This window comes from Corythoichthys intestinalis, chromosome 2 (genome assembly GCF_030265065.1).
Source record: "Corythoichthys intestinalis isolate RoL2023-P3 chromosome 2, ASM3026506v1, whole genome shotgun sequence".
In the NCBI taxonomy this organism is placed as follows: domain Eukaryota; kingdom Metazoa; phylum Chordata; class Actinopteri; order Syngnathiformes; family Syngnathidae; genus Corythoichthys; species Corythoichthys intestinalis.
The window spans coordinates 71,990,973-72,013,911 of record NC_080396.1 but is presented as its reverse complement, the minus strand read 5'-3'; the positions used below and the strand labels follow the sequence as shown (position 1 = coordinate 72,013,911).

The following is a 22,939-nucleotide window of genomic DNA, read 5'->3' as shown; positions in this document are numbered from 1 at the left end:
AGAAAAGATGCCCTGATTGATTATATTTAATAAAGTGTGTCAGAATAATGCAAACAGACGCTGCCTACAAGAAAAGGCACTATCTCCTTCACCATCAATGGTAGCCAATGTTAATTTCTGAAATATTAATAAAGCCACTGTAGGAAGGTTGTTGATTTGTTTCCTCAGTTTGAGTGCGGTAATATTCCAAAGTTAAAGCGTGCTCAATGTGAAACGGCTCATTTTTGGAGCAGATCTGGAACGTCTATCGCCGTCAAAGATGACATCGGTCGGCTCTCGTAGTTGGCCGAGCCCAGTGAACGCCGTGTCCACTTGGCATTGCAGTGCGCGTCTCGGACACGGCGTTGCGCTCTCTTCTCGCCTCCGCCGATGTTCAAGCAAGCGCCTGCCACCCCGCCCCGTCCGCCGTCCCTCGTCCCCCCCTCCACTTCCATCTCCACCTCCACTTGCACTCGCATCGATTGACGAGCGAGGACGTCGTTGACCCGCCGCGTCTTCGCTTTCGCCCTTTACCGCCGGCCAGGACGCCGGCGTCGGGCGAGCCAGAAGAGTCTCCGCGACGCTTCGCTCGGCGGCGGGTCGCTCCGGTCGTGCGCCCCGCCTCGCCTCGCCTCGCTCCCCGCCAGAGAAGCGCGTCGCCCCTGGAAGCTGGATGAATTATCGGAGAGTTGTGAACAAGTGCGAGAAGAAAGCTGAGGCTCCGGATCGTCACGGGAAGGCAAGACTCAGCCACGGTCTCAGGCGACCATGGAGGGGACGTCCCTGTGGATCTCCATTCTTATTTTACTCCTGCAATGTAAGTGGGCCACTCAAACTATTCTTTTCCGTTACAATTTGCGCTCGGTTCAATAACAATGTTTGCACTAGACAGTCGTTTGGTTCCACGGGATAGTCACTTACCTGCAAAGAAATTCAGATATGCTGGATCCTGTACTAGGAAAACCAGCCCAAATACGCAAAAAAAAAAAAAAAAAAAAAACCTAGCAGAACCTCGCTGGAGTTATTGTGTTTGCGACTGGTATTGCTGGTAATTAAAAGCAATGCTACCAGCAAAACCAGTGTCAGAAAATAACAAATCCAGCATATGATGGTTTCTGTACTAGAAAAACTAGTACCAAAACATAAAGTCCAGCATGGTTCTGCTGGACTTGTTGTGTTTTGGTACTGGTTGCTATTGGTTTTATTGGGAATGAACTAGCACGTGCTGGTTTCTGTACCAGTAAAACCAGTACCGAAACAACAAATCCAGCAGAACCTGGCTGGATTTGTCGTGTTTTAGTACCGGTCCTTCTATTAATGCTAAAAAAAATGTAGTGTTTTCTGTTCTGTTGTGTTATGGTATTGGTTGCTACTGGTCTTGTTGGGAATGAACCAGCACGTGCTGGTTTCTGTACCAGTAAAACCAGTTCCAATCTGGTCTTTCTATTGATGCCAAGCAATCCAGTTCATGCTAATTTTTGTATTAGCAAAACTAGTACCAAAACAAAAAAAAAACATCATGGTTCTGCTGGAATTGTTGTTTTGGTACTGGATGGTACTGGTCTTGTTGGGAATGAATCACTACCGAAACAACAAATCCAGCAGAATCTTGCCTGATTTGTCCTGTTTAGGTTCTGGTCTTTCTACTAATGATTTGAAATCCAGTTTATGCTAATTTCTGTACTAGCAAAAAAATCCATGGTTCTGCTGGAATTGTTGTTTTGGTGCTGGATGGTGCTGTTCTTGTTGGGAAGGAACCAGTACCGAAACAACAAATCCAGCAGAATCTTGCCGGATTTGTCCTGTTTTGGTTCTGGTCTTTCTACTAATGATTTGAAATCCAGTTTATGCTAATTTCTGTACTAGCAAAACAATCCACATCCAGACGTTTTGGTACTGGTCTGGCTACAGTAATAGTAGTACCGGAATCCAACAAATCTAGCAGAACCTTGCTGGATTTGTCGTGTTTTGGCACTGGTCTTTCTATTACTGCTAAGAAATTCAGTGTATTCTGTTCTGTAGTGTTATGGCACTGGTTGCTAATGGTCTTGTTAGGAATAAACCAGCACATGCTGGTTTCTGTACTAGTAAAACCAGTACCGAAACAACAAATCAAGCAGAACCTTGCTGGATTTTTGTTGTTGTTGTTGTTGTTCTGGTCTTTCTATTTATGCTAAGAAATCCAGTTTATGCTAATTTCTGTATTAGCAAAACATTCCAAATCCGGGAGACCGTTGCTGGTTTTATTGTGGTTTGGTGCTGGTGTGGCTACAGTATTACTAGTACTGAAGTCCAACAAATCTAGCAGAACCTTGCTGGATTTGTCGTGTTTTGGTACTGGTCTTTGTATTACTGCTAAGAAATTCAGTGTATTCTGTTCTGTAGTGTTATGGTACTGGTTGCTACTGGTCTTGTTGGGAATAAACCAGCACATGTTGGTTTCTGTACCAATAAACTAGCACCGAAACAACAAATCAAGCAGAACCTTGCTGGATTTGTTGTTTTTTTTTTGTTCTGGTCTTTCTATTTATGCTAAGAAATCCAGTTCATGCTAATTTCTGTACTAGCAAAACAATCTAAATCCAGGAAACCGTTGCTGGTTTTATAGTGTTTTGGTACTGGTCTGGCTACAGTAACACTAGTACCGAAATCCAACAAATCTAGCAGAACCTTGCTGGATTTGTCGTGTTTTGGTACTGGTCTTTCTATTAATGCAAAAAAAAATTCAGTGTATTCTGTTCTCTTGTGTTATGGTATTGGTTGCTACTGGTCTTGTTAGGAATGAACCAGCACATGCTGGTTTCTGTACCAGTAAAACCAGTACCGAAACAACAAATCAAGCAGAACCTTGCTGGATTTGTTGTTTTTTTGTTCTGGTCTTTCTATTTATGCTAAGAAATCCAGTTTATGCTAATTTCTGTATTAGCAAAACAAATCCAGGAGAGCGTTACTGGTAGGCATGTGGCGATAACCAGTTTCAAGGTATACCGTGGTATGAAAACGTCACGGTTTAAAAACCGCAAAATTTTCCATCATACCGTCGCTAAGGTATTAGCTATTTTTTTATGTACCACAAATGCAGGGAGAAATCCGTCGCTTGCAGCTGCATGGCTCAACCCTCCCCCACCGGTTGTTGCTCAGTGTCAGTGAGTAAGCTGTGCTACACGATGGCTGGAGGGGGTGAAACCCCCCCCCATCGAAGAAGACGAAATCGTTGGTATGGAATACTTCGGCTACAGAAAAGTTACAGACGGCTGCGGCTTAGAGAAGGAGGGCCAACCGACATGTTAAACATGTTTGCGTGGGGGTGGCTGCTGATGTGGCAGTACCTTCAATATGTTTTTGCATTTATACAAAATTAGAGGTTAGTAAACACTATCATGAACGTTCCTACCAGCTACGAGAGTTAACTCCAGCGTGTTTAGTGTGTCTAGTGGTGGTAAAACGTGTTTTTTTTCCTCTCTGGCAAATGTTTGTTTGGAGAAAGAGAGTGTGTGTCTAATGTAAACATGATACGAGTCATACACAGTGGTTGTTATGGAAAGTAATTCAATTATTTTTGTTCTGATGACGATGTGATGAAGATTATTTTGTGTTTTGGTACTGGTCTTGCTGGGATTGAACTAGCATGTGCGAGTTTCTGTACCAGTAAAACTAGTACCAAAACACGACAAATCCAGCAGAACCTTGCTGGATTTGTCGTGTTTTGGTACTAGTCTTGCTAATAAATGTTATGAAATTTAGTTTATGCTCATATCTATCCTAGCAAAACCAGTACCTAAGCACAGCAAATTTAGGAGAACCTTGCTGCTTTTATTGTGTTTTGGTACTGGTCTGGCTACAATAATACTTGTACCAAAACCTAACAAATCCAGCAGAGAGTTGCTGGTTTTATTGTGTTTTGGTACTGGTCTTGCTGGGATTGAACTAGCATGTGCGAGTTTCTGTACAATCCAGCTGCTGGATTTGTCGTGTTTGGCTACTGGTCTTGCTAGTAAATACTATGAAATCTTGTTTATGGTCATTTCTGTACTAGCAAAATCAGTACCTAAGAACAACAGATTTAGGAGAACCTTGCTTGCATTATTCTGTTTTGGTACTGGTCTAGCTACAGTAATAGTAGTACCAAAATCCAGCAGGACCTTGCTGGATTCGTCGTGTTTTACCACCACCACTACCAGTCTTGGTAGTAAATGCTATGAAATCTAGTTAAGCAAAACCAGTACCTAAGCACAAATTCAAAAACAAATTCAGCAAACCTTTGCTGGTTTTAATGTGTTTTGGTATTGGTCTGGCTACAGTAACACTAGTACTAAAATCCAAAAAATCCAGCAGAACCTTGCTGGATTTGTCGTGTTTTTTCCTAGCCTTTCAATTAAATGCGATGAAATCTAGTTTATGCTCAAATGTGTATTAGCAAAACCAGTGCCTAAGCACAACATATTCAGCAAAACCTTGCTGGTTTTATTGTTTTGGTACTGGTCTGGCTACAGTAATACCTGTACTAAAATCCAACAAATGCAGCAGAACCTTGCTGGATTTGTTGTGTTTTGGTACTGGTCTTTCTATTAATGTTAAGAAATCCCATTTATTCTATTTTTATGTAATGTTAAGAAATCCCGTTTATTCTATTTTTATGTACTACCAAAACCAGTACCAAAACGCAACAAATCCAGCAGAACATCACTGTATTTTTTTGTGTTTTAGTAATGGTCTGTCTACAGTAATACTATAACTAAAATCCAACAAATCCAACAGAACCTTGCTGGATTTGTCATGTTTTGGTACTGGTCTTTCTATTAATTCTAAGAAATCGGAATTGGTACTAGGAGTACTAAGAAATTTAGCATATGGTAGTTTCTGTAGGAGTTAGGTTTGCCAACAGTCCCGGATTGCGCGGGATTGGTACTAGGAGTAGGCTACTAAGAAATTTAGCATATGCTAGTTTTTGTAGTTTCTGTAACGGCAAGACCAGTACCAAAACACAACAAATCCAGCAGAACCTCACTGGATTTGTTGTGTTTTTGGTACTGGTATTTCTAGTAATACTAAGAAATCCAGTCTATGCTAGTTTCTGTGGCAGCAAAACTGATACCAAAACACACCAATGCAGCCTAAGTTTGCTGGATTTGGGTGTTTTGTCACTACAATTGCTAGCAATGCTAAGACATCCAGCATGTTCTAATTTTTGTACCAGCAAAACCATTTGCAAGTTTTTGCTGGATTCGTTGTGTTTTGCTAGTACAGAAAGCAGCATATGCTGGATTTGTTAGCAGGGTTGACTTTCCAGTTGGCACTCAGATGGTGTGGGCACCTGCCTTGCTGGGTGAGGTCAGTGGTTGGATAGCCACCAGAGGCTTCAAGCTGTTATTGGAACATATTGTCAAGTGTTAGGGAGTACCCTCAGGAATCGGCGGTGAAAAAGTGTTGATTCCATAAATGCAATTCTCGATGACATGGCTTGAAAATTGGCGTTTTTTTTTAATTTTATTTTTTTAAAGCAACTAAAAACAACCTGTTATAAAGCAAATTGGGGATGTCCGCCATTCACTGAATCGAAATTCGGGCCCAATCGACGTTTTTAGATGATCTGAACCGGGTGAATAAGGTCGTTTTTTTTAATTAACCTTTTTAAAATAAGGGTTGGGGTTGAATTTTTTTTCCTTTTTTTTAATAAAGGCTACAAAGCAACAAAATAATCAAGATGTACTGTCATGGGAAGCTAACGCTAAGTTAGCATCATGCGAGTGTGATAATGCCTAAAGTATGGAAATATATGATATATATGCATATATGAATATGTGATTTTTTTTTTCCCTCAATAAATTGCCGAGGTATCAGATCGGTACTGAGTATCGGCAGATCCTCAAAATCAGGTGACTTGAACCCTCCTGCAAAAACTGATACTTAAAAAAAATACTCGATATCATTTTCGATTCTACATATATAACAAACCTAAAAAAATTAATTATTAAATAATAATTAATTATGTTTCGGTTTTAGTAACTGGTGGTCATAATTTTGGACAAAAAAAAAATTCTGCAAATTGCATTAAAATCAACAGGAAGTGACCAATGAACAGTAAATGACCCAGAAACGCTCTAAAATCCACAGGAAATGATCCAAAATATACAGGAAGTGACCCCAAAATACCCCAAAATGTACTGGAATTGAACCAAAATCGACAGGATTTGACTCGCAAGTGCCCTAAAATTAAAGAGTAAGTAACCTAAAATTAACTCATTGCCTGCCATTAACAACGATAAACATCTGACACATTTAACCTGGGAGGACTGGCTGTGAAACACGTTTCAGTGCCACTAACGGTGCTAGATGTCTAATTCATATGGACTGGCAGGGGCGGCTGAACGAATAATTCACCTGTGTGCTAAATGCTAATGCGACCGCTATGCTCATGCTACAAGTTAGTTTATTGTGTGATGAACAGTGTTGTCAGTAATGCGTTACTAAGTAACGCGTTACTGTAATCTGATTACTTTCTTCAGTAACGAGTAATCTAACGCGTTCATTTTTCCAAGCCAGTAATCCAATTAAAGTTAGTTTCCCTAGTGGCTGTGCGTTACTATTTTGTTTTTGCCTCATAATGTATGTAGAATGAAGAATACTGTAGTCATGTTATATGTACGAAGAGCATTTCTCATCGGGGGAAAAAAAAAAAAAAACGGGTCACGTGTATTACGATGCTGTTTGAGGCTGTCTGCCACGGCGGTCAACAGCATAGCATTCTGACGAGGCAGCAAGGCTAACAATGAAAGGCAGGATATATACAGCAAATGGATGCCTTTGCTCACTGGAAATACAGCCATTACTTCACATTTCTGTCCAGTAAAGATGACAAAAATATCTCAGTGCGTTGCAAACTTTACGCTGGCTGAAAAAGACTGTCGGCTGCTAAAAATTCTACATCCAATTCAACAAGGAAGCACTTGGAATTACAGGACAACGCGACAAAACTCGAAGCAAAGCCTACAGGTAACAAGACAGCCAGCACTTCTACAGTTTGTACCTAGCCTTTATGCACATTTTATTGTCAGTGTTTGTAACCATAGGCGGAGTTTTACTTTTGTGGGGCTGGTGGCAAAGCATGTTGATGACTGAAACAAAGGTCAAAAGTTTGAACACACCTAAACATTTTTACGTTTTATATATTTTCACTATTATTGTAAATCCTCTCTGACTACATCAAAACTATGAACGAACACGTGGAATGGCAAAAAAAAAAAGTGAAATAACTGAAAACAGGTTTTAGATTCTACATTCTTCAAAGTATCCACCTTTGAGGTGTCGCCAAACTTTTGGCCAATACTGTATATATACATATATATAAAACTGTTCAAGCTCAGTTGTTGTTGGTTGCGTTTGAAAGCTTAGGTTTACAGAAATTCTAAAGACCCATCTTGCCTCCATAGGTGTAGTTTTGGCTTAGCAAAGCAAAAGCTAGTGTCTTAGGTGGTAGTCACATGATCTGCTCGAAAAATGATCTTGACCCATTATGAAATTGTTGTTTTATTGCTTTACAACTTTTATAGACAATATTTTAACAGCTAGGTCTTTATTTTAAAGGGCAAGTTCAGAATTTTATCTTGGAGTTAGCGGGGGTTTATTTAGTCGTTGAGGTTGATTTCAACAAATTCCGTGCAGTTTGTCAGTTATTTGTTAGTTTCAGGGCTCCGGGGTGGCTAAGCTAGGGCGAGTCAATGGTGGTTGAAATCAACTCCATCGACTAATTAAACCCCCGCTAACTCAAAGATTAAGCCTTATGTGAAAAATTCAATTACATGCGATGACATTTTTTTGTTGTCATTTTAATGTTGAGGCAGCAAAAGGAGAAAAATTGGTAAAAAGTAACTAATAAGTTACTTTTAAAATAACTTAGTTACTTTGATAATAAAGTAATCGGTAAAGTAAGTATATTACTTTTTTGAGGTGTAATCAGTAATCAGTAATTAAATTCCTTTTTTAAGTAATCTTTGACAACACTGGTGATGAACACTCACCACAGAACTTCAAAGGCTAAAGCAACATGGCATAGCCAAGATGAGAAAACAATCCTTACCTAGCAGAACATGACGCGTGGGTTTCACACAAGGAGCCTGGAATGGGCATACGCCTAAGCCTGTGTGTGAGTTGGGTGGAGACGCAGCACATCACATGAGTGACACGACCAAACACGTCTAAAATGCGTGCTAACTACACATATGATAAGAAAACATCTCACATTGTGATCTTATGACGGAAACTAAGGCCAGTTTTCATCTTGTTCTCTTTTCGTCATACGACAACTAGCATCCATCTCATAATGTTTTAGTCTCCCAAGACACGTTTTTAGCTAGTCATCGTGACGTCATCGTCATGAAAAAATTGTTCGTTGACAAAATATTATAGTTATCGTCTCCGTTGACGAAAAAAACACAGCAAGGAAACTACAAAAATATCCTCCATGACTATCAAGAGTAATGCAAAATCAAATTCGCACGATGGCAATAAATTTCTGGTGACCAAAAACAAATATATCACAGAGGATCGATACATTTGCAATCAAATATCTTATCCGAACACGAAATTTAAATCTCAATACTACCATACTTTGCGATACTTTTTGACAACCCAACTACTGACAAGTTCATAACCTACAGCAGGTTGCCCTCTACTGGCTAATAATTCTGCAATTAATTAACCAACCTGATACAAAAAAATAAAATTAAAAAAAAATCATGCTCCGGGGATCGATAAATATGGGCCCATGCTACCAAGTTTCAAAACGATCAATGAATAACTTTAGAGTTAATGTCCACAAGAACAACAACAACGTAAGTGACAACTGGCTTTCAGCTTGTAAAAAACGCTCATCTCTTTTCATAATAGGGCCAGGTGGCTAGCGACATCTAACGGCCAAGATGAAAACTACGCGTAAACTGAAATATTCTGCACGAGGGGTGGGAACCTCTTGGTATCTCAAGATACGATACAATACGCGATACAAAGCTCACGATAACGATGTCACGATACAATGATTTAGGGCTGCAGCAATAGATTATTTTAGTAGTCGATTAATTGATGAACTAGTTAGTTTGAATATTCGAGTAATTGGATAAGGAACATTAAAAATTAAAGCAGCTGAGCTGAGCCTCAAACGGTATAAAAAATGAATAAATGAGGATCTAAGTATAATAAAAGAACAATTGGCTAACGTACATAGCAAAAATCCGCTAGCGTAAATGCTATAAAATGCTAACTTTTTTTTTTCTATTTTCATATTCCCACTAAAAACGGCTAAATATACCAATGGACTAAATTACGAATACTTTAAAAAAAAAACATTAACTCAAACAAAAACTTAGCTTATGCTAGCCTTAACAGGGAGCAACTGGATTCAGCCATGTGAAATGAGTTATATCTTATTCACTGTTGCCACTAGAGGGCAGTGTATCCCCCCCAAATGAACGAAACTGAATGCAAACACTTTCAAAACAAACCATTACAACACCACTTATTCTACAAAAGAATGATTTAAACAGAAAAGCAAGCTATCTTCATCCCTCTGTACGTTTATCACTAATAGACATCCAATCCATTTGAACTGTGAGGGTGGCAGAGAATGAACCCCTCCCACTTCAAACGGGCTCCTCCCTCCTCTATGGCTATCAGTGGCATCCAATGCCAGGCAACGAGGTAATTCAGGGCCATTGCAGCTGTTGTACCTGTTGATTTTGGGGCATTTCAGGGTCACTTCCTGTTGATTTAGGGACATTTTATAGTGACCAGGGAATCTCCCAAATGAATAGGCAGTGAATCAAACTCAACAGGACTGTAAATGCTCTAAGAACAGCATTTCGATATTTTGTCACACTCCTATTCTGCACCTCGCTCTGTATTCCACGGAGCGTTTTGATTCGATGAAAGACTGAAATTTGCTGTAAATTGAAAGATGGATTCCTGGGGGGACTAGTTAAGGGACAAAACACGCGAACAAGAAATGTGACACTCTGCGGGGGAGAAGTGGTAATGTGACAAGGATGTGATGAGACAGTGCAGTGACTGACGCGCATTTGACTTAGCAGGTCCTGATTTTGCCACCTGTCAGGTCAGGAGTTCACAAGGGGGAGGTTGTGCGTTATTGTACTGACGCAGGTTGCATTGTGGTCAGGAAGTGTTTAGGGGTGGGTCTTGGTGGTGGTATCACCCCCCTATCAACCCCACGGACAGCTGTTGTTCACTGGGTTACAGAGGGCCTTTGTTCTATCAGAGACTCGCGCTCTCCTGGCTGTGTTTTCCCTCTGACCCTTTGCTGCGTTATCTTTATCGCGCAGCCAGGCGGGCTGCTTCCTTTGGGTCCACCTCGCTCCTTTTTCCACTTCTCATTTGAATAAGTGCCATACTTTGACCCCGCCACAGCCCTGCCAACACCCCGGCGCATTTCTAACACTCTGGTAATGAGGCTAAAGCTGAGTGCCAAGCATGGAGTGTGCCATCTTTCTATTTTTGCGGTCCCCGGGTGAGGCTGAGCTGCCGCAGCGCTCGCTCGGCAGGTCCATCGGAGCCGCCGGCGTCGTACCCACTGCCGCTAGAGTGCCGTTGCGCTCGGGTGCAGAACAACTTTTAAAAGCGCTTCAGAGGAAATATTATTCCAGAAGCTAGCTGAGTTGGTCTTTTTACTAAACTAGTGGTTCTTAACATGAGTTTGATTGAACCACAAGGGGGTTAGTTAGTCTAAGGGTTTAAGTGTATCCGGATTCTAGAAACTAGGTGTTTTTGTCTGTCCTGTAATCTAGTAGTTCCGAACCTGGGTTCGATTGAACCCCAGGGGTTTTGCTGAGTAAGTCTTAAAGGGTACCACAGATAGAAATACATGTAGTTCTTAAAAGATAAATGTTAGTACAAGTTATAATAATTTGATATTAAAACCCCTCTGAATGTTTTCCTTTTAATAAAATTTGTAAAATTATTTTAACTAGTAGGTCGCCATTGTTGTTGACGTCACAGGGCGGTGACATCACATGGGTATGCTGCCGGACTTCCACAGTGTCACTATTTAACTGCATAAAGATGTAATCGGTTCTGTCCTTCTAATTTAAACTCGAGTGAAAAAATAATGAGAAGGACAGCAAAACCAAAATGAACAGGATAGACGGGATGAGACGAGTCGCGTTCATGTGTCAAGTTTGCTAGTGACAGCACTTTCCTGCTCTAGTGACGAGAGCAAGAGAGTGTTTAAAGTCAAAAACTGTTTGCAGATCTTCACGGTAAACTATTGTGTGATCCATCTTATTCCAATATTATGATAGAGATAGTTAGCATCCAGAGCTGTCGTGCGCTTTCCATATGATTAGGGTACAGTGGGCCAAATAAGTATTTATTTACCACCAACTGTGCAAGTTCTCCTACTTGAAAAGATTAGAGAGGCCTGTAATTGTCAACATGGGTAAACCTCAACCATGAGAGACAGAATGTGGATTTAAAAAAAAAAAAAAAAAAAAATCACATTGTTTGATTTTTAAAGAATTTACTTCCAAATTACAGTGGAAAATAAGTATTTGGTCACCTACAAACAAGCAAGATTTCTGGCTGTCAAGGAGGTCTAACTTCTTCTAACGAGGTCTAACGAGGCTCCACTCGTTACCTGTATTAATGGCACCTGTTTTAACTCGTTATCGGTATAAAAGACACCTGTCCAGAACCTCAGTCAGTCACACTCCAAACTCCACTATGGCCAAGACCAAAGAGCTGTCGAAGGACGCCAGAGACAAAATTGTAGACCAGCACCAGGGTGGGAAGACTGAATCTGCAATAGGTAAAACGCTTGATGTAAAGAAATCAACTGGAGCAATTATTAGAAAATGGAAGACATACAAGACGACTGATAAACTCCCTCGATCTTAGGCTCCATGCAAGATCTCACCCCGTAGCGTCAAAATGATAAGAACGGTGAACAAAAATCCCAGAACCACACGGGGGGACCTAGTGAATGACCTACAGAGAGCTGGGACCACAGTAACAAAGGCTACTATCAGTAACACAATGCGCCGCCAGGGACTCAAATCCTGCACTGCCAGACGTGTCCCCCTGGTGAAGAAAGTACATGTCCAGGCCCGTCTGCGGTTTGCTAGAGAGCATTTGGATGATCCAGAAGAGGAATGGGAGAATGTGTTATGGTCAAATGAAACCAAAATAGAACTTTTTGGTAGAAACACAGTTTCTCGTGTTTGGAGGAGAAAGAATCCTGAATTGCATCCGAAGAACACCATACCCACTGTGAAGCATGGGGTTGGAAACATCATGCCTTGTAGGGATGGGAATTGATAGGATTTTTACGATTCCGATTCCATTATCGATATTGCTTAACGATTCGATTCTTTATCGATTCTCTTATCGATTCCAATTTGGGGGGAAAAGAAGAACAAACGTTTTGATTGGCATTGAGTTTGTTTAATCAGAAGTCACAATCTTACAAACTCACAACAATGTCAAAAGAGGCCCAAAGCCTCAATATTAACTGTGGCAATAAGTGGCAAATGCACAAGAAAGTTTAAAGTTTTACTGAAACATTTTTCTAATAGAAATAAAAAATATTGGTATATATTGGCATATAGGTCGTTGGTTTGCCGTTGGCAATATGTGTTAAACTTGCAGGGGTCCCCAAACTTTTTCCAGTGAGGGCCACATAACTTTTCCCTTCTCTGATGAGGGGCCGGGGTCAGTTTGTAACAGAAAAAGTGTGACGATTGCAGGAGTGCCTAAATGTAAAAATTTATTGTTTTTCAGACAGCCACAATCAAATAACCCTTTCTGGATATTTCACGGAACAAAAGTAAATAAAATAAAAATAATATAATGTAATAATAATAATAATGAATAACAATAACACTATTAATCAAATAGATAATAACCAAATAACCCTCTCTGAGTTCTTCACAGAAAAAGGCCAGAAAATAAATAACACTATTGAGAAAAAAAAATTTCAAAATGCTTTCTGGTATTGTTCAGGGGGCCGGACGAACTGTCGGGGCGGGCCGTATCCGGCCCGCGGGCCGTAGTTTGGGGACCCCTGTTAAAGTGTATTATTTACCAGTATGCATGCCTTTTAGTTTTTATGGTGCTTTCACGCTCAAGTGGGGGCGCCCTTGCGCTTCCTCACGCGAAGTAGAAAGCGCTCACGTGAAGAAGAGCGCGCTAACACGCGAAGAAGAAGAAATGCCGCATCCAAGCGAGTGAGCGAGTTAGTGAGAGAGGGAAGAACTGCTACGCCCTATGTTCTTTCTTAATGTTTGTAAAATATCTACAGAGGCAACGCCTGTATGTATCATCTTTTGTGGTGTTGTTGTGTGTTTCCACTCGCGATCGGAGACTTAAATCCAGTTGTGTAGTGGTTTGAACGATGTGCTAATGCTAGCGAACGCATGCTAATCGTGTTGTTATTACTGAATTAGCAGCTAATCATCGCTGATTTACGTTGATGCAAACCTGTTTGTTATTGGGGACGAAATTAATTTGTTTCATTTCTATTTTTAGTTTTACTCTTCAAGTGATGGTTGAATAAAGTCAGCAAATTATACCAACGTCTTCTGTATTGTCATTTCGGAGTTTAGCTAGCTGTATAGCTGTCTCGGTGAGGACAGTGCAGTCTATTCCCTCCCGATGCAGTTATCTCCACCTTCCCTCCCGATGCAGTTATCTCCACCTTGCAAGGATTGCAAGTCGTGTTGTTGTAATTTTTCCTCGTGAAGTGAAGACACTCTTTCGAGCGTTTGAACCTACGTGCTGTCATTGTTATGTTTACGGCTGCAATGCTCGTGCTAAACCATCGTCACTTTTCATTTTCACCCTCTTTCCTAGTGAAGTGTAGCCAAACTTTGGAGCGGGTGGTTCTTGGCACCATGCTAGTTTGATGCGCCTGGACAACAAGACAGTCACGACACAATATGCGTCTTCAGGACTCGTTAAAGGGATCGTTAAGGCTTTTTCATTGTGATGTCGAGGCCTCGAAACACTCGGAACCGGTTCGGAATTGGAATCGGATTTCCATTCCCATCCCTAATGCCTTGGGGCTGTTTTTCTGCAAAGGGACCAGGACGACTGATCTGTGTAAAGGAAAGAATGAATGGGGCCATGTATCGAGAGATTTTGAGTGAAAATCTCCTTCCATCAGCAAGGGCATTGAAGATGAGACGTGGCTGGGTCTTTCAGCATGACAATGATCCCAAACACACAGCCAGGGCAACAAAGGAGTGGCTTCCTAAGAAGCATTTCAAGGCCCTGGAGTGGCCTAGCCAGTCTCCAGATCTCAACGCCATAGAAAATCTGTGGAGGGAGTTTAAAGTCCATGGTGCCCAACGACAGCCCCAAAACATCACTACTTTAGAAGAGATCCGCATGAAGGAATGGGCCAAAATACCAGCAACAGTGTGTGAAAAGCTTGTGAAGAGTGACAGAAAACATTTGGCCTCCGTTATTGCCAACAAAGGGTACGTAACAAAGTATTGAGATGAACTTTTGGTATTGACCAAATACTTATTTTCCACCATGATTTGCAAATAAATTTTTTAAAAAATCAAACAATGTGATTTTCTGTTTCTTTTTTCCCCCACATTCTGTCTCTCATGGTTGAGGTTTACCCATGTTGACAATTACACATATTTTCAATTGGGTGAACTTGCACAATTAGTGGTTGACTAAATACTTATTTGCCCCACTGTATAGAGTGAAACACAACAGTTTGATTATTTTTGCTGATAGGCCTTGCATCGCAGCACACGACAACATTGATGCATTTTGCCTCTACTGAGACGTCTAAGTGGCTTCGTGACCCAGAGAATGCTGCCTTAGCTTATTTTTGTCACGTAAAAGCAGATGTCCAGATTGTTGATCATTCTGCCGGTATTCTCAGATTTATCAGCTTTATCAGATGATGCTCCCGAAGCTTGCTTCCCAGTGAAAAAGCAACACGGAAAACGAATAAATGTATCAGTCTTCAGAAAGCCCAAAACGTTTTGGAAGAATGTTCTGTGGTCAGATGAGACAAAAGTAGAGCTTTTTGGGAAAAGGCATCAACATAAGAGTTTACAGGGGAAAAAGAAAGAAAAGAAAACGGTCCCCTACAGTCAAACATGGCGGAGGTCCCCTGATGTTTTGGGGTTGCTCTACTGCCTCTGGCACTGGACTGCTTGACCGTGTGCATGGCATTATGAAGTCTGAAGACTACCACCAAATTTTGTAGCATAATGTAGGGCCCAGTGTGAGAAAACTGGGTCTCCCTCAGAGGTCATGGGTCTTCCAGGAGGACAATGACCCAAAACACACTTCAAAAAGCACTAGAAAATGGTTTGAGAGAAAGCTTTGGAGACTTCTAAAGTGGCCAGCAATGAGTCCAGACCTGAATCCCATAGAACACCTGTGGAGGGATCTGAAAATGGCAGTTTGGAGAAGGTACCCTTTAAGTCTCAGATACCTGGAGTGGAGATACCAGAGCATTGAAAGAATCTCATTGATGGATCCCGGAAGCGGTTGTTCGCAGTTATTTTGTCTAAAGGTTGTGCTACAAAGTATTAGGCTGAGAGTGCCAATACTTTTGTCCGGCCCATTTTTGGAGTTATGTGTAAAATGATAATGATTTTTTTTTTATCATTCTCTTTTGTGTTTTTTCATTGCTAGCAAAATAAATGAAGATGTTACTACCGAAGCATTTGTAATTGCAATCATTTTCTGGGAGAAATTGAGCATTACCTTACAGAATTGCCGGCACTGTAGGTGTTCAGTAAGTCTAAGGGGTTTAGTGAACTACAATTCCAGAATTTAGCTGCTTTAGTCTTTTTCCTAAGCCAGTGGTTCGATTGAACCCTGGAGGTTCAGTGATCCATGATTCTAGGAGCTTTTTCCTAAGAGTGCTGCTAATCCTGGGTTTGATCGAACCTTAAGGGTTTGGTGAACCACATTTCCAGAAGCTAACTGCGTTGGTATTTTTCCTGAGAAAGTTTGTCTTAACCTGTGGTTTAATTGAATCACACAGGTTTTGGTGAACCACGATCCCAGAAGCTAGCTACTTTGGCCCTTTTCCGGGGTTCAACCAAAGCCCAAGGGATTTGGTGAACCATGATTTCAGAAGTTAGCTGTTTTGATCTTTTTGCTAAGCTAGTGTTTCTCAACTTTGGTTTGATTAAACCTCAGGTGTCCATTGAGTAAGTCTAATGGGTGCAGTGAACCACGATTCCTAAAGCCAGCTACTTTGGTCTTTTCCTAAGCTAGTGGTGCTTAACCTGGGATGGATTGGACACTTGGGGTTTGATGAACCACGATTTCAGAAGCTAGCTGCTTTGCTCTCTTTCCTAAGCGGTAACCCTGCACTACGTAAAATGACACTGGTGACTAAGGAGGCCATGTGTTGGTTGTCCGCCCCAACACCATCGCGGCTAATTGAGGCCACCGGAGCTGACAGCGTTTGTTGTAGCGCGAAGTAAGCGAGACTTCACGTGCGGGCCGGAACGCTTTGCTCATTTTTCTGCGTGCGTGCCACGCGTTCGGGCGTGTTGTCAGCTCAGCCACGAGCGCTCAAAGAGACGCCCTTCGAGGTGGCGGCGGGCCGGGTCTCGCTGTGTGACGAGAGACGCTGGCGCTCATTGTCTCCCTGTCCGAAAGGATCTCCCAGTCCTTCAATCCTGCCTTTTATTCACGCTTCTCCGGATCCCTGCGCTGCCCCCGCCCTAGCGTCCTTAAGTCGTGTCATCTCCTCTCTCCGTCGTCCGTCCCCGTTTAATCTCATTTTATCACTCTGGTTCATCCTTCAGCGAGACGATACTTATCCGAGGGCACAGGGGTGCGTGAGTCGTGGAGATTCATTCGAAGTGGGAGGGTGGCAGAGAATGAGCGAATGATAGATGTCCGATCAGGTGGCGTCTAATCATCCTACTACCATTGAGATTATCACGAGTAAGTGTCCAATCCATTTGAAGTGAGAGTGTGGCAGCTAATAGACAAACTAAATGCTACAAAATTGAGACCCAGTAATGGAAGTCATCCAAAATTGATGAGAAGGGACCTGCAAATCAATAGGAACTCACCCAAAAATCAACAAGTTACCCAAAATCAACAGGAGGTAAAACAGAAATCATCAGGAATTGACATGAAAAGAACCGGAACCTTCACCAGAAATGCCCCAAAATAGACAGGAAGTGACCCAAAATAAATTGGAAATGACCCTTGAATGTTGTAAAATGAACAGAAAGTGATCCAGAAATCCCCCCAAATTAATTCAAAGTGACCCAGAAATTCCTTAAAATAAAAAAAGCACCCCAAAATCCATAAGGAGTCACCAATTATGGGCCACATGCAAATCAAGGGGACGTGACCCAAAAATCAACAAGTGATCCAAAAAGTAACCTGGAGTTTATCAGGGAAGTGACACGAAAAGAACAGCAACTAGGATGCCACCCAGAAATGCTTCAAAATAAATAGGAATTGATCCAAAATGATCAATGAGTGACCTGGGAATGTCCTAAAATGAACAGTAAATGACCCAAAATCAGCAGGAATAGACCAAAATATCAACAGGAAATGAAAGTGAACAAAAATCAAATGGAAATGACCCAAAATCAACAGAAAGTGAGCAGGAAGTGACCCAAATTCAATAAAAGTGACTCAAAATCAACTGGAAAAGACCCATGAATGTCCTAAAATGAACAGAAAGTGAGTCAAAATCAATAAGAAGTGACCAAAAATGGAACAGGAAGTGACCTGGCAGTGTAAAAAAAAAAAATAAATAAAATGAACACAAAGTGACCCCAAAATCAACAGGAAGTCGCCTAAAATGAATAGGGTTTGGTGATCCAGAAATCCCCCCAAATTAATTCAAAATGACCCAGTAACACCTTCAAATTTGGGGTGGCGTGGCTCAGTGGTAGAGTAGTTGTCCCCCGAACCAGAGGTTGTGGGTTCGATTTTCCGCCCTGATGAACTCGTCTAAGTGTCCTTGAGCAAGATACTGAACCCCACATTGCTCCTGGTGCTGCGTCACCAGTAGGTAGATGCCGAGACAGTGTAAAGTGCTTTGAGCGCCTTGAAAGGTGGAAAAGCGCTATATAAGTATAACACCATTTACCAACACCAAATTAAAAGTAAGGCACTTTCATATCACTATGAAGTAATGTATAAAATTACCCCAAAAAATCAGCAAGTGGCCCAAAATCTTAAGGAAATAACCCTAAAATCACCAGGAAGTGACACAAAAAGAATAGGAAGTGACCAAAAAACGCCCCAAAATTAAAAGAAAGTGATCCTAAGTGGATGTGATACAAGAAAGCATGTTTATTTCATATTAAACGCGGTATTTTATGTTCCTGAATTAAATGGACCACTTGGATGTGTGCAGAAGCGATCGATATATGTATTCAATTTTTTTAATCGTGCACTATGAAAATGCGAGACTTCCGGCCACAGTCTCGGATTGAGGAAAAAGGCGAATATGACGTTAATGAATGACATCCTCTTCACTATATAGCCATACTATTGTATGCAAAACAACTGTGGATTCATCTGATTTTGCGGATTAATTCGATTATTTTTCACGTCAGGCCAGCCCAATGTGCTGCAGGCTTTTGTTGCTACACCAGGGAGAGTGGTGTGAGCCTTTTTGGATTTCCAAAAGATCCTGTTTACCATGAAGAATAGGCAAAGCAAGTCCGACTGGATGGAAGTTAGTTGGACGGACGAAGAGTAAGCTACAGTATGTGTTTTATTTTTATGTCAAATTCTGGGATCACGGCACACGTTTTAATAAGGAGGAGGCTTGCATTCCACGTGTGACAATGTTCCCTTTCCAACGAGAAGGCGGGAGTGGCCGACGACCGAGGGCTAGTCACACGCCATGGTCGCCGGCCGATGTATGCGGGAGCGCCCATGCTTGGGCAGCAATGCTCTTGTCTCTGGTTCTCGATTGTGTCGAGACAACCACCCCCGTCGGCCCTCTTCGCATGCCCGCCTAAAGAGCGCTATATTCGGCTTGGGCTCAGGCAGCCACACGCTCCGACGTCGGGCAGTTTGTCCACCGAGAATGCGCCATTTTCGGCGTTCATTCCCCTGCTGCGGTCCTGGCGACAAGCACTCCTGCAGGGGCCGCAGCAGGGGAACGATGAGCCGAATCTTGCTCTTCACTGGGGGCTGGCCAGTCGGTGAAGGCTATCACCCCCTCCGCCGTGTGTGACATGAGTTGGGGTAGTTTTGTGTGATTTTTCGTGTTCAAAAGGCGAGGAAGAGCCTTGGAAGAGCCACTTGGTTTGGGATAGCATGTAGCCTAGCTCTCATCCTCCTCTTCTGTTTACACTCATTCCTCCGTCTCAGAGTCCCTGGCAGGGAAATGATAAGAGCTGGACTAACTCCGGTGGCATAAAATACCGTTCAAGAACTATAAGAAGTTGGCAGTTTTGACAATGCATTATGCAGTAATTTAGCCCTGTCGTACTGAATAAATGCATTTTTAATATTTCATATTCCATTTAGCACAAGACCTATTTGTCATCACCATACAATTGATATAGCAATTGGGAAAAAAATACTTAGATACAATAAATATCTTTTAAAAATATTGGAGTAGAGAGATAAAAATGATGACATTTTGCAGTCTGCTGTAGTCATCAGCCTCGTGTATTTGTCTTAATTGCCTTTTTTTCGTTCTGAATTCTTCTTCCAAATATGGCTCAAACATATTGCTGTATGCCACATGCTTCCTCTGGATCGACAATATCACTTGAAAGATCCACACTTGAACCAGAATCACTGAAAAACGCTTCCTCCTCCATTGGACTCCATGCTAAATCAGCTGAAATCGCTCATTGTCTGAAGTTATCACTAAGATGGAGGCGCCAGAGCACTATTATGACAGGGGGCGCTAAACGGCAGATTTAAAAACGCATTTCTCCTCATCCAAGCTTTGCCAAATTGTTGTATAAAGTCGAATCGTCTCAAAATCTGATTTTTATTCCATTAATAATGCGATTTAAGATTTTTTTTCCCTCATGTCCCATGCACTTTAAATACTCTCAATTTTAATTCACTTAAGAAGCATTAAAAGACCTTTTGTTGTCCCTACCAAAATGGCCTCATGTTAGAAGGGGCAACTTTCCCATCAAAGTCAATGCATTGGCATTAAAGTGCCAGTGACAGCATTAAAAAATGTTAAATAGCATTATTATGTGAATTAGAATTATATTTTGAGACAATTCGACTCAATACAACATTTTGGCAAAGCGCAGATGACGAGAAATTAGTCTTTTAATCTGCCGTTTAGACCCGCCTGTCATTATAGCGCTCTAGCGTCCCTCAGGGGTCGCGTTAACCGAATATTTCCCGTCGTTGACCGTTTTTTTAAAACGGTGACGGAAAAAATTGACGTCCATCTGTCATTTTGACAGGTTGCAATTCACACCCCAGACCACAGGGTGGCGAGTGAGCATATTAATTAGCTATTGTCTTTCTTGATGCATGACGTCGTTGGCCTTACTCGGAAAAATGTCAAGGCAACTGAGTGTTTGCCTGGCACGGCCAGACTGTTCCCCCTGTATTTTTCAAATACTGAGAGAAAAATTTGGGACCCAGCCTAATAACGGCCTCTCGAGTAGGTACAAAATCAATCGACAAATCAGATTTTTTTATTTCGTGACGTGTTCTTCACGAGCAACGTCACTCTTGCGCGCCGAAAGTCGTCTCTCCAACAACACGGATGGCGACCGGGAAAGCCGAGAATATGTTCCAATCCGCGGTAAATTCAGTTTTAAATGAGCTAAAACACATTGACACGAGTCGTTGACAACAGTCTGTCTCGCGCTAGCTATGTTGAATAAACTCCGCTCTCCTCGTATGTTTACTTCCGCGTGAAAGTCCCTCGTCCTGCCCTCGTCGCTTTGCTAACGGCACGTCTGCTCGTCGCTGATTGGTGCACTCCGCTGTCTGTTTGCCTCTTGTTAAGCTTGTTCGGACAGAATATTAATTAAAAATGAATGAAAACTAAATGCTATTGAATATGTCATTATTATCATTTTTTAAATGTAAGTGACGGGTAAAAATAGATTATGACCGGATTTTTATGACACTGTCAGTCAAAATGACAGACAACGAAAAAGTCTAGCGCAACCTCTGGTCCCCAGCTGGAGGATGACGTCGGCAGGGTCGCGATTTAATCTGATTTAGAATTTAGCCCATTGAGGGGGAAGATTCAGAAAGAAGAAACTGCGACAGAGAGCAGCAAATTAATGATTATGTATTCTCTCTATTCCAATATTTTTACAGGATATTCTTTTTATCTATGTATTTTTCCTCAATTGTTAATTAAATGGTATGGTCAAGAAAAATAACAGTCTTGTGCTAAATGGAATCTGAAATATCAAAAATGCATTTATTCAGTACGACAGGGCAAAATTACTACATCATAGTCAAAACTGCCGAATTATTCCTCTCCCGAACGGTATTTTATACCGCCGAAGGTAGTCCGGCTCTTATCATTTCCCTGCTAGAGACTCTGAGACGGAGGAATGAGTGTACACAAAAGAGAAGGATGAGAGTTAGCCGACATGCTAACCCGAACTGACCAGCTTTTCCAAGTCTTTTTCTCGCCTCTTGAAAATGAAAAATCACACAAAACTACCTCGACTCATGTCACGGCGGCGGGGATGATCGTCTTCACCGATCGGCCAGCCCCCGGCAGCTCATCGTTCTGCTGCGTCAAAAATGGTGCATTCTCGGTGGACAGACCGACCGACGTCTGAGCGCGTGGCTGGCCGAGCCCAAGCCGAGAATAACACTTTCTAGGCGGGCACACAAAGAGGACCGAGGAGTGTGGAAGTCTGGACACAATCGAGAACCGGAGACAAGAGCGGAGGGCTCCTCGGACCCAAGCCGAGGATTGCGCTCTATTGGCAGGCACTCCTTTATCGGCCGGCGACCATGGTGTGCAAAAAGCTGCCGGTTGTTGGCGGAGTGGCCTTCTTAATGAACGGAGCATTGTCACCCTCAAAATGCAAGCCACCTCATTATTAAAACGTTTGCCATTATGCCAGTATTTGACATAACATAAAACACGTAACTTACTCACTTCGTCATCCGTCCAATGGTCTCTAGATTGTCGGACTTGTTATGCCCATTCTCCGAGGTGAACAGGATCTTTCAGAAATCCAAAAAGCCTCACACCACTCTCCCTGGTGTAGCAACAAAAGCGTGCAGCACATTGGGCTGGCATGACGCAGAAAATAAACGAATTAATCTGCAAAATCAGCTGAATCCACAGTCCTTCTGCATGCTATATAGTAATGGCTGTATTGTGAGATAGTTACCTGGCTGACATCACATTCGCTTTCTTCCTCAGCCTGAGACTCGAGCTGGAAGTCACTCATTTTCATGGCATTGTATAAGGAGTGATTAGTTCAAGCTTTCAAGGTAATTATTATATTTTTTGGTTTTTCAAAAGAATTTTCAAGGTAAAAAGCTCTTGGTTGTAAGGCTGCCGTCACGTTGTATAACAGACTAGCATCATTCTTCGACATATTACGTAAAATAAATGTTAACTGCGCGTTTTTTTTTTTTTTTTTTGCTTTTAACCAAGAATCAAGACCGTTTTACGTCCATAGCTATAAAAAATTTAAGCATTTATTCACAAGAATTTTCACCGGAAAAGCTCTGTTTACATATGGCGGCCGCCACATTGACTGACAGACTAGCATCGTACTTCGACATATCTACGTAAAATAAATGCTAACTGCACGTTGTTTTTTTTTTGTGCTTTTTACCAAAAATCTAGACTGTATTACGTCCATATCTATAAAGAATTCAGGGATTTAAGCATTTAGTCACAAGAATTTTCACTGGAAAAGCTCTGTTTATATATGGCGATCGCCACACCGACTGACAGACTAGCATCGTACTTTGACATATTTATGTAAAATAAATGCTAACTGCACGTTTG

The 22,939-nt window shown here is 41.7% G+C and overlaps 1 protein-coding gene across 1 annotated transcript in view; it reads left to right on the top strand.

Annotated features, from left to right (window-relative positions):
• The first annotated feature begins 144 nt into the window (after positions 1-144).
• Positions 145-22,939, top strand: part of LOC130910703 (junctional adhesion molecule 2A-like) — a 51,956-nt gene continuing 29,161 nt past the window's right edge. Inside the window, 2 exon segments of the mRNA XM_057828213.1 lie at positions 145-701; positions 704-796. Of these exon segments, the coding sequence (XP_057684196.1) occupies positions 653-701; positions 704-796 (142 nt within the window). The 5' untranslated portion in view covers positions 145-652.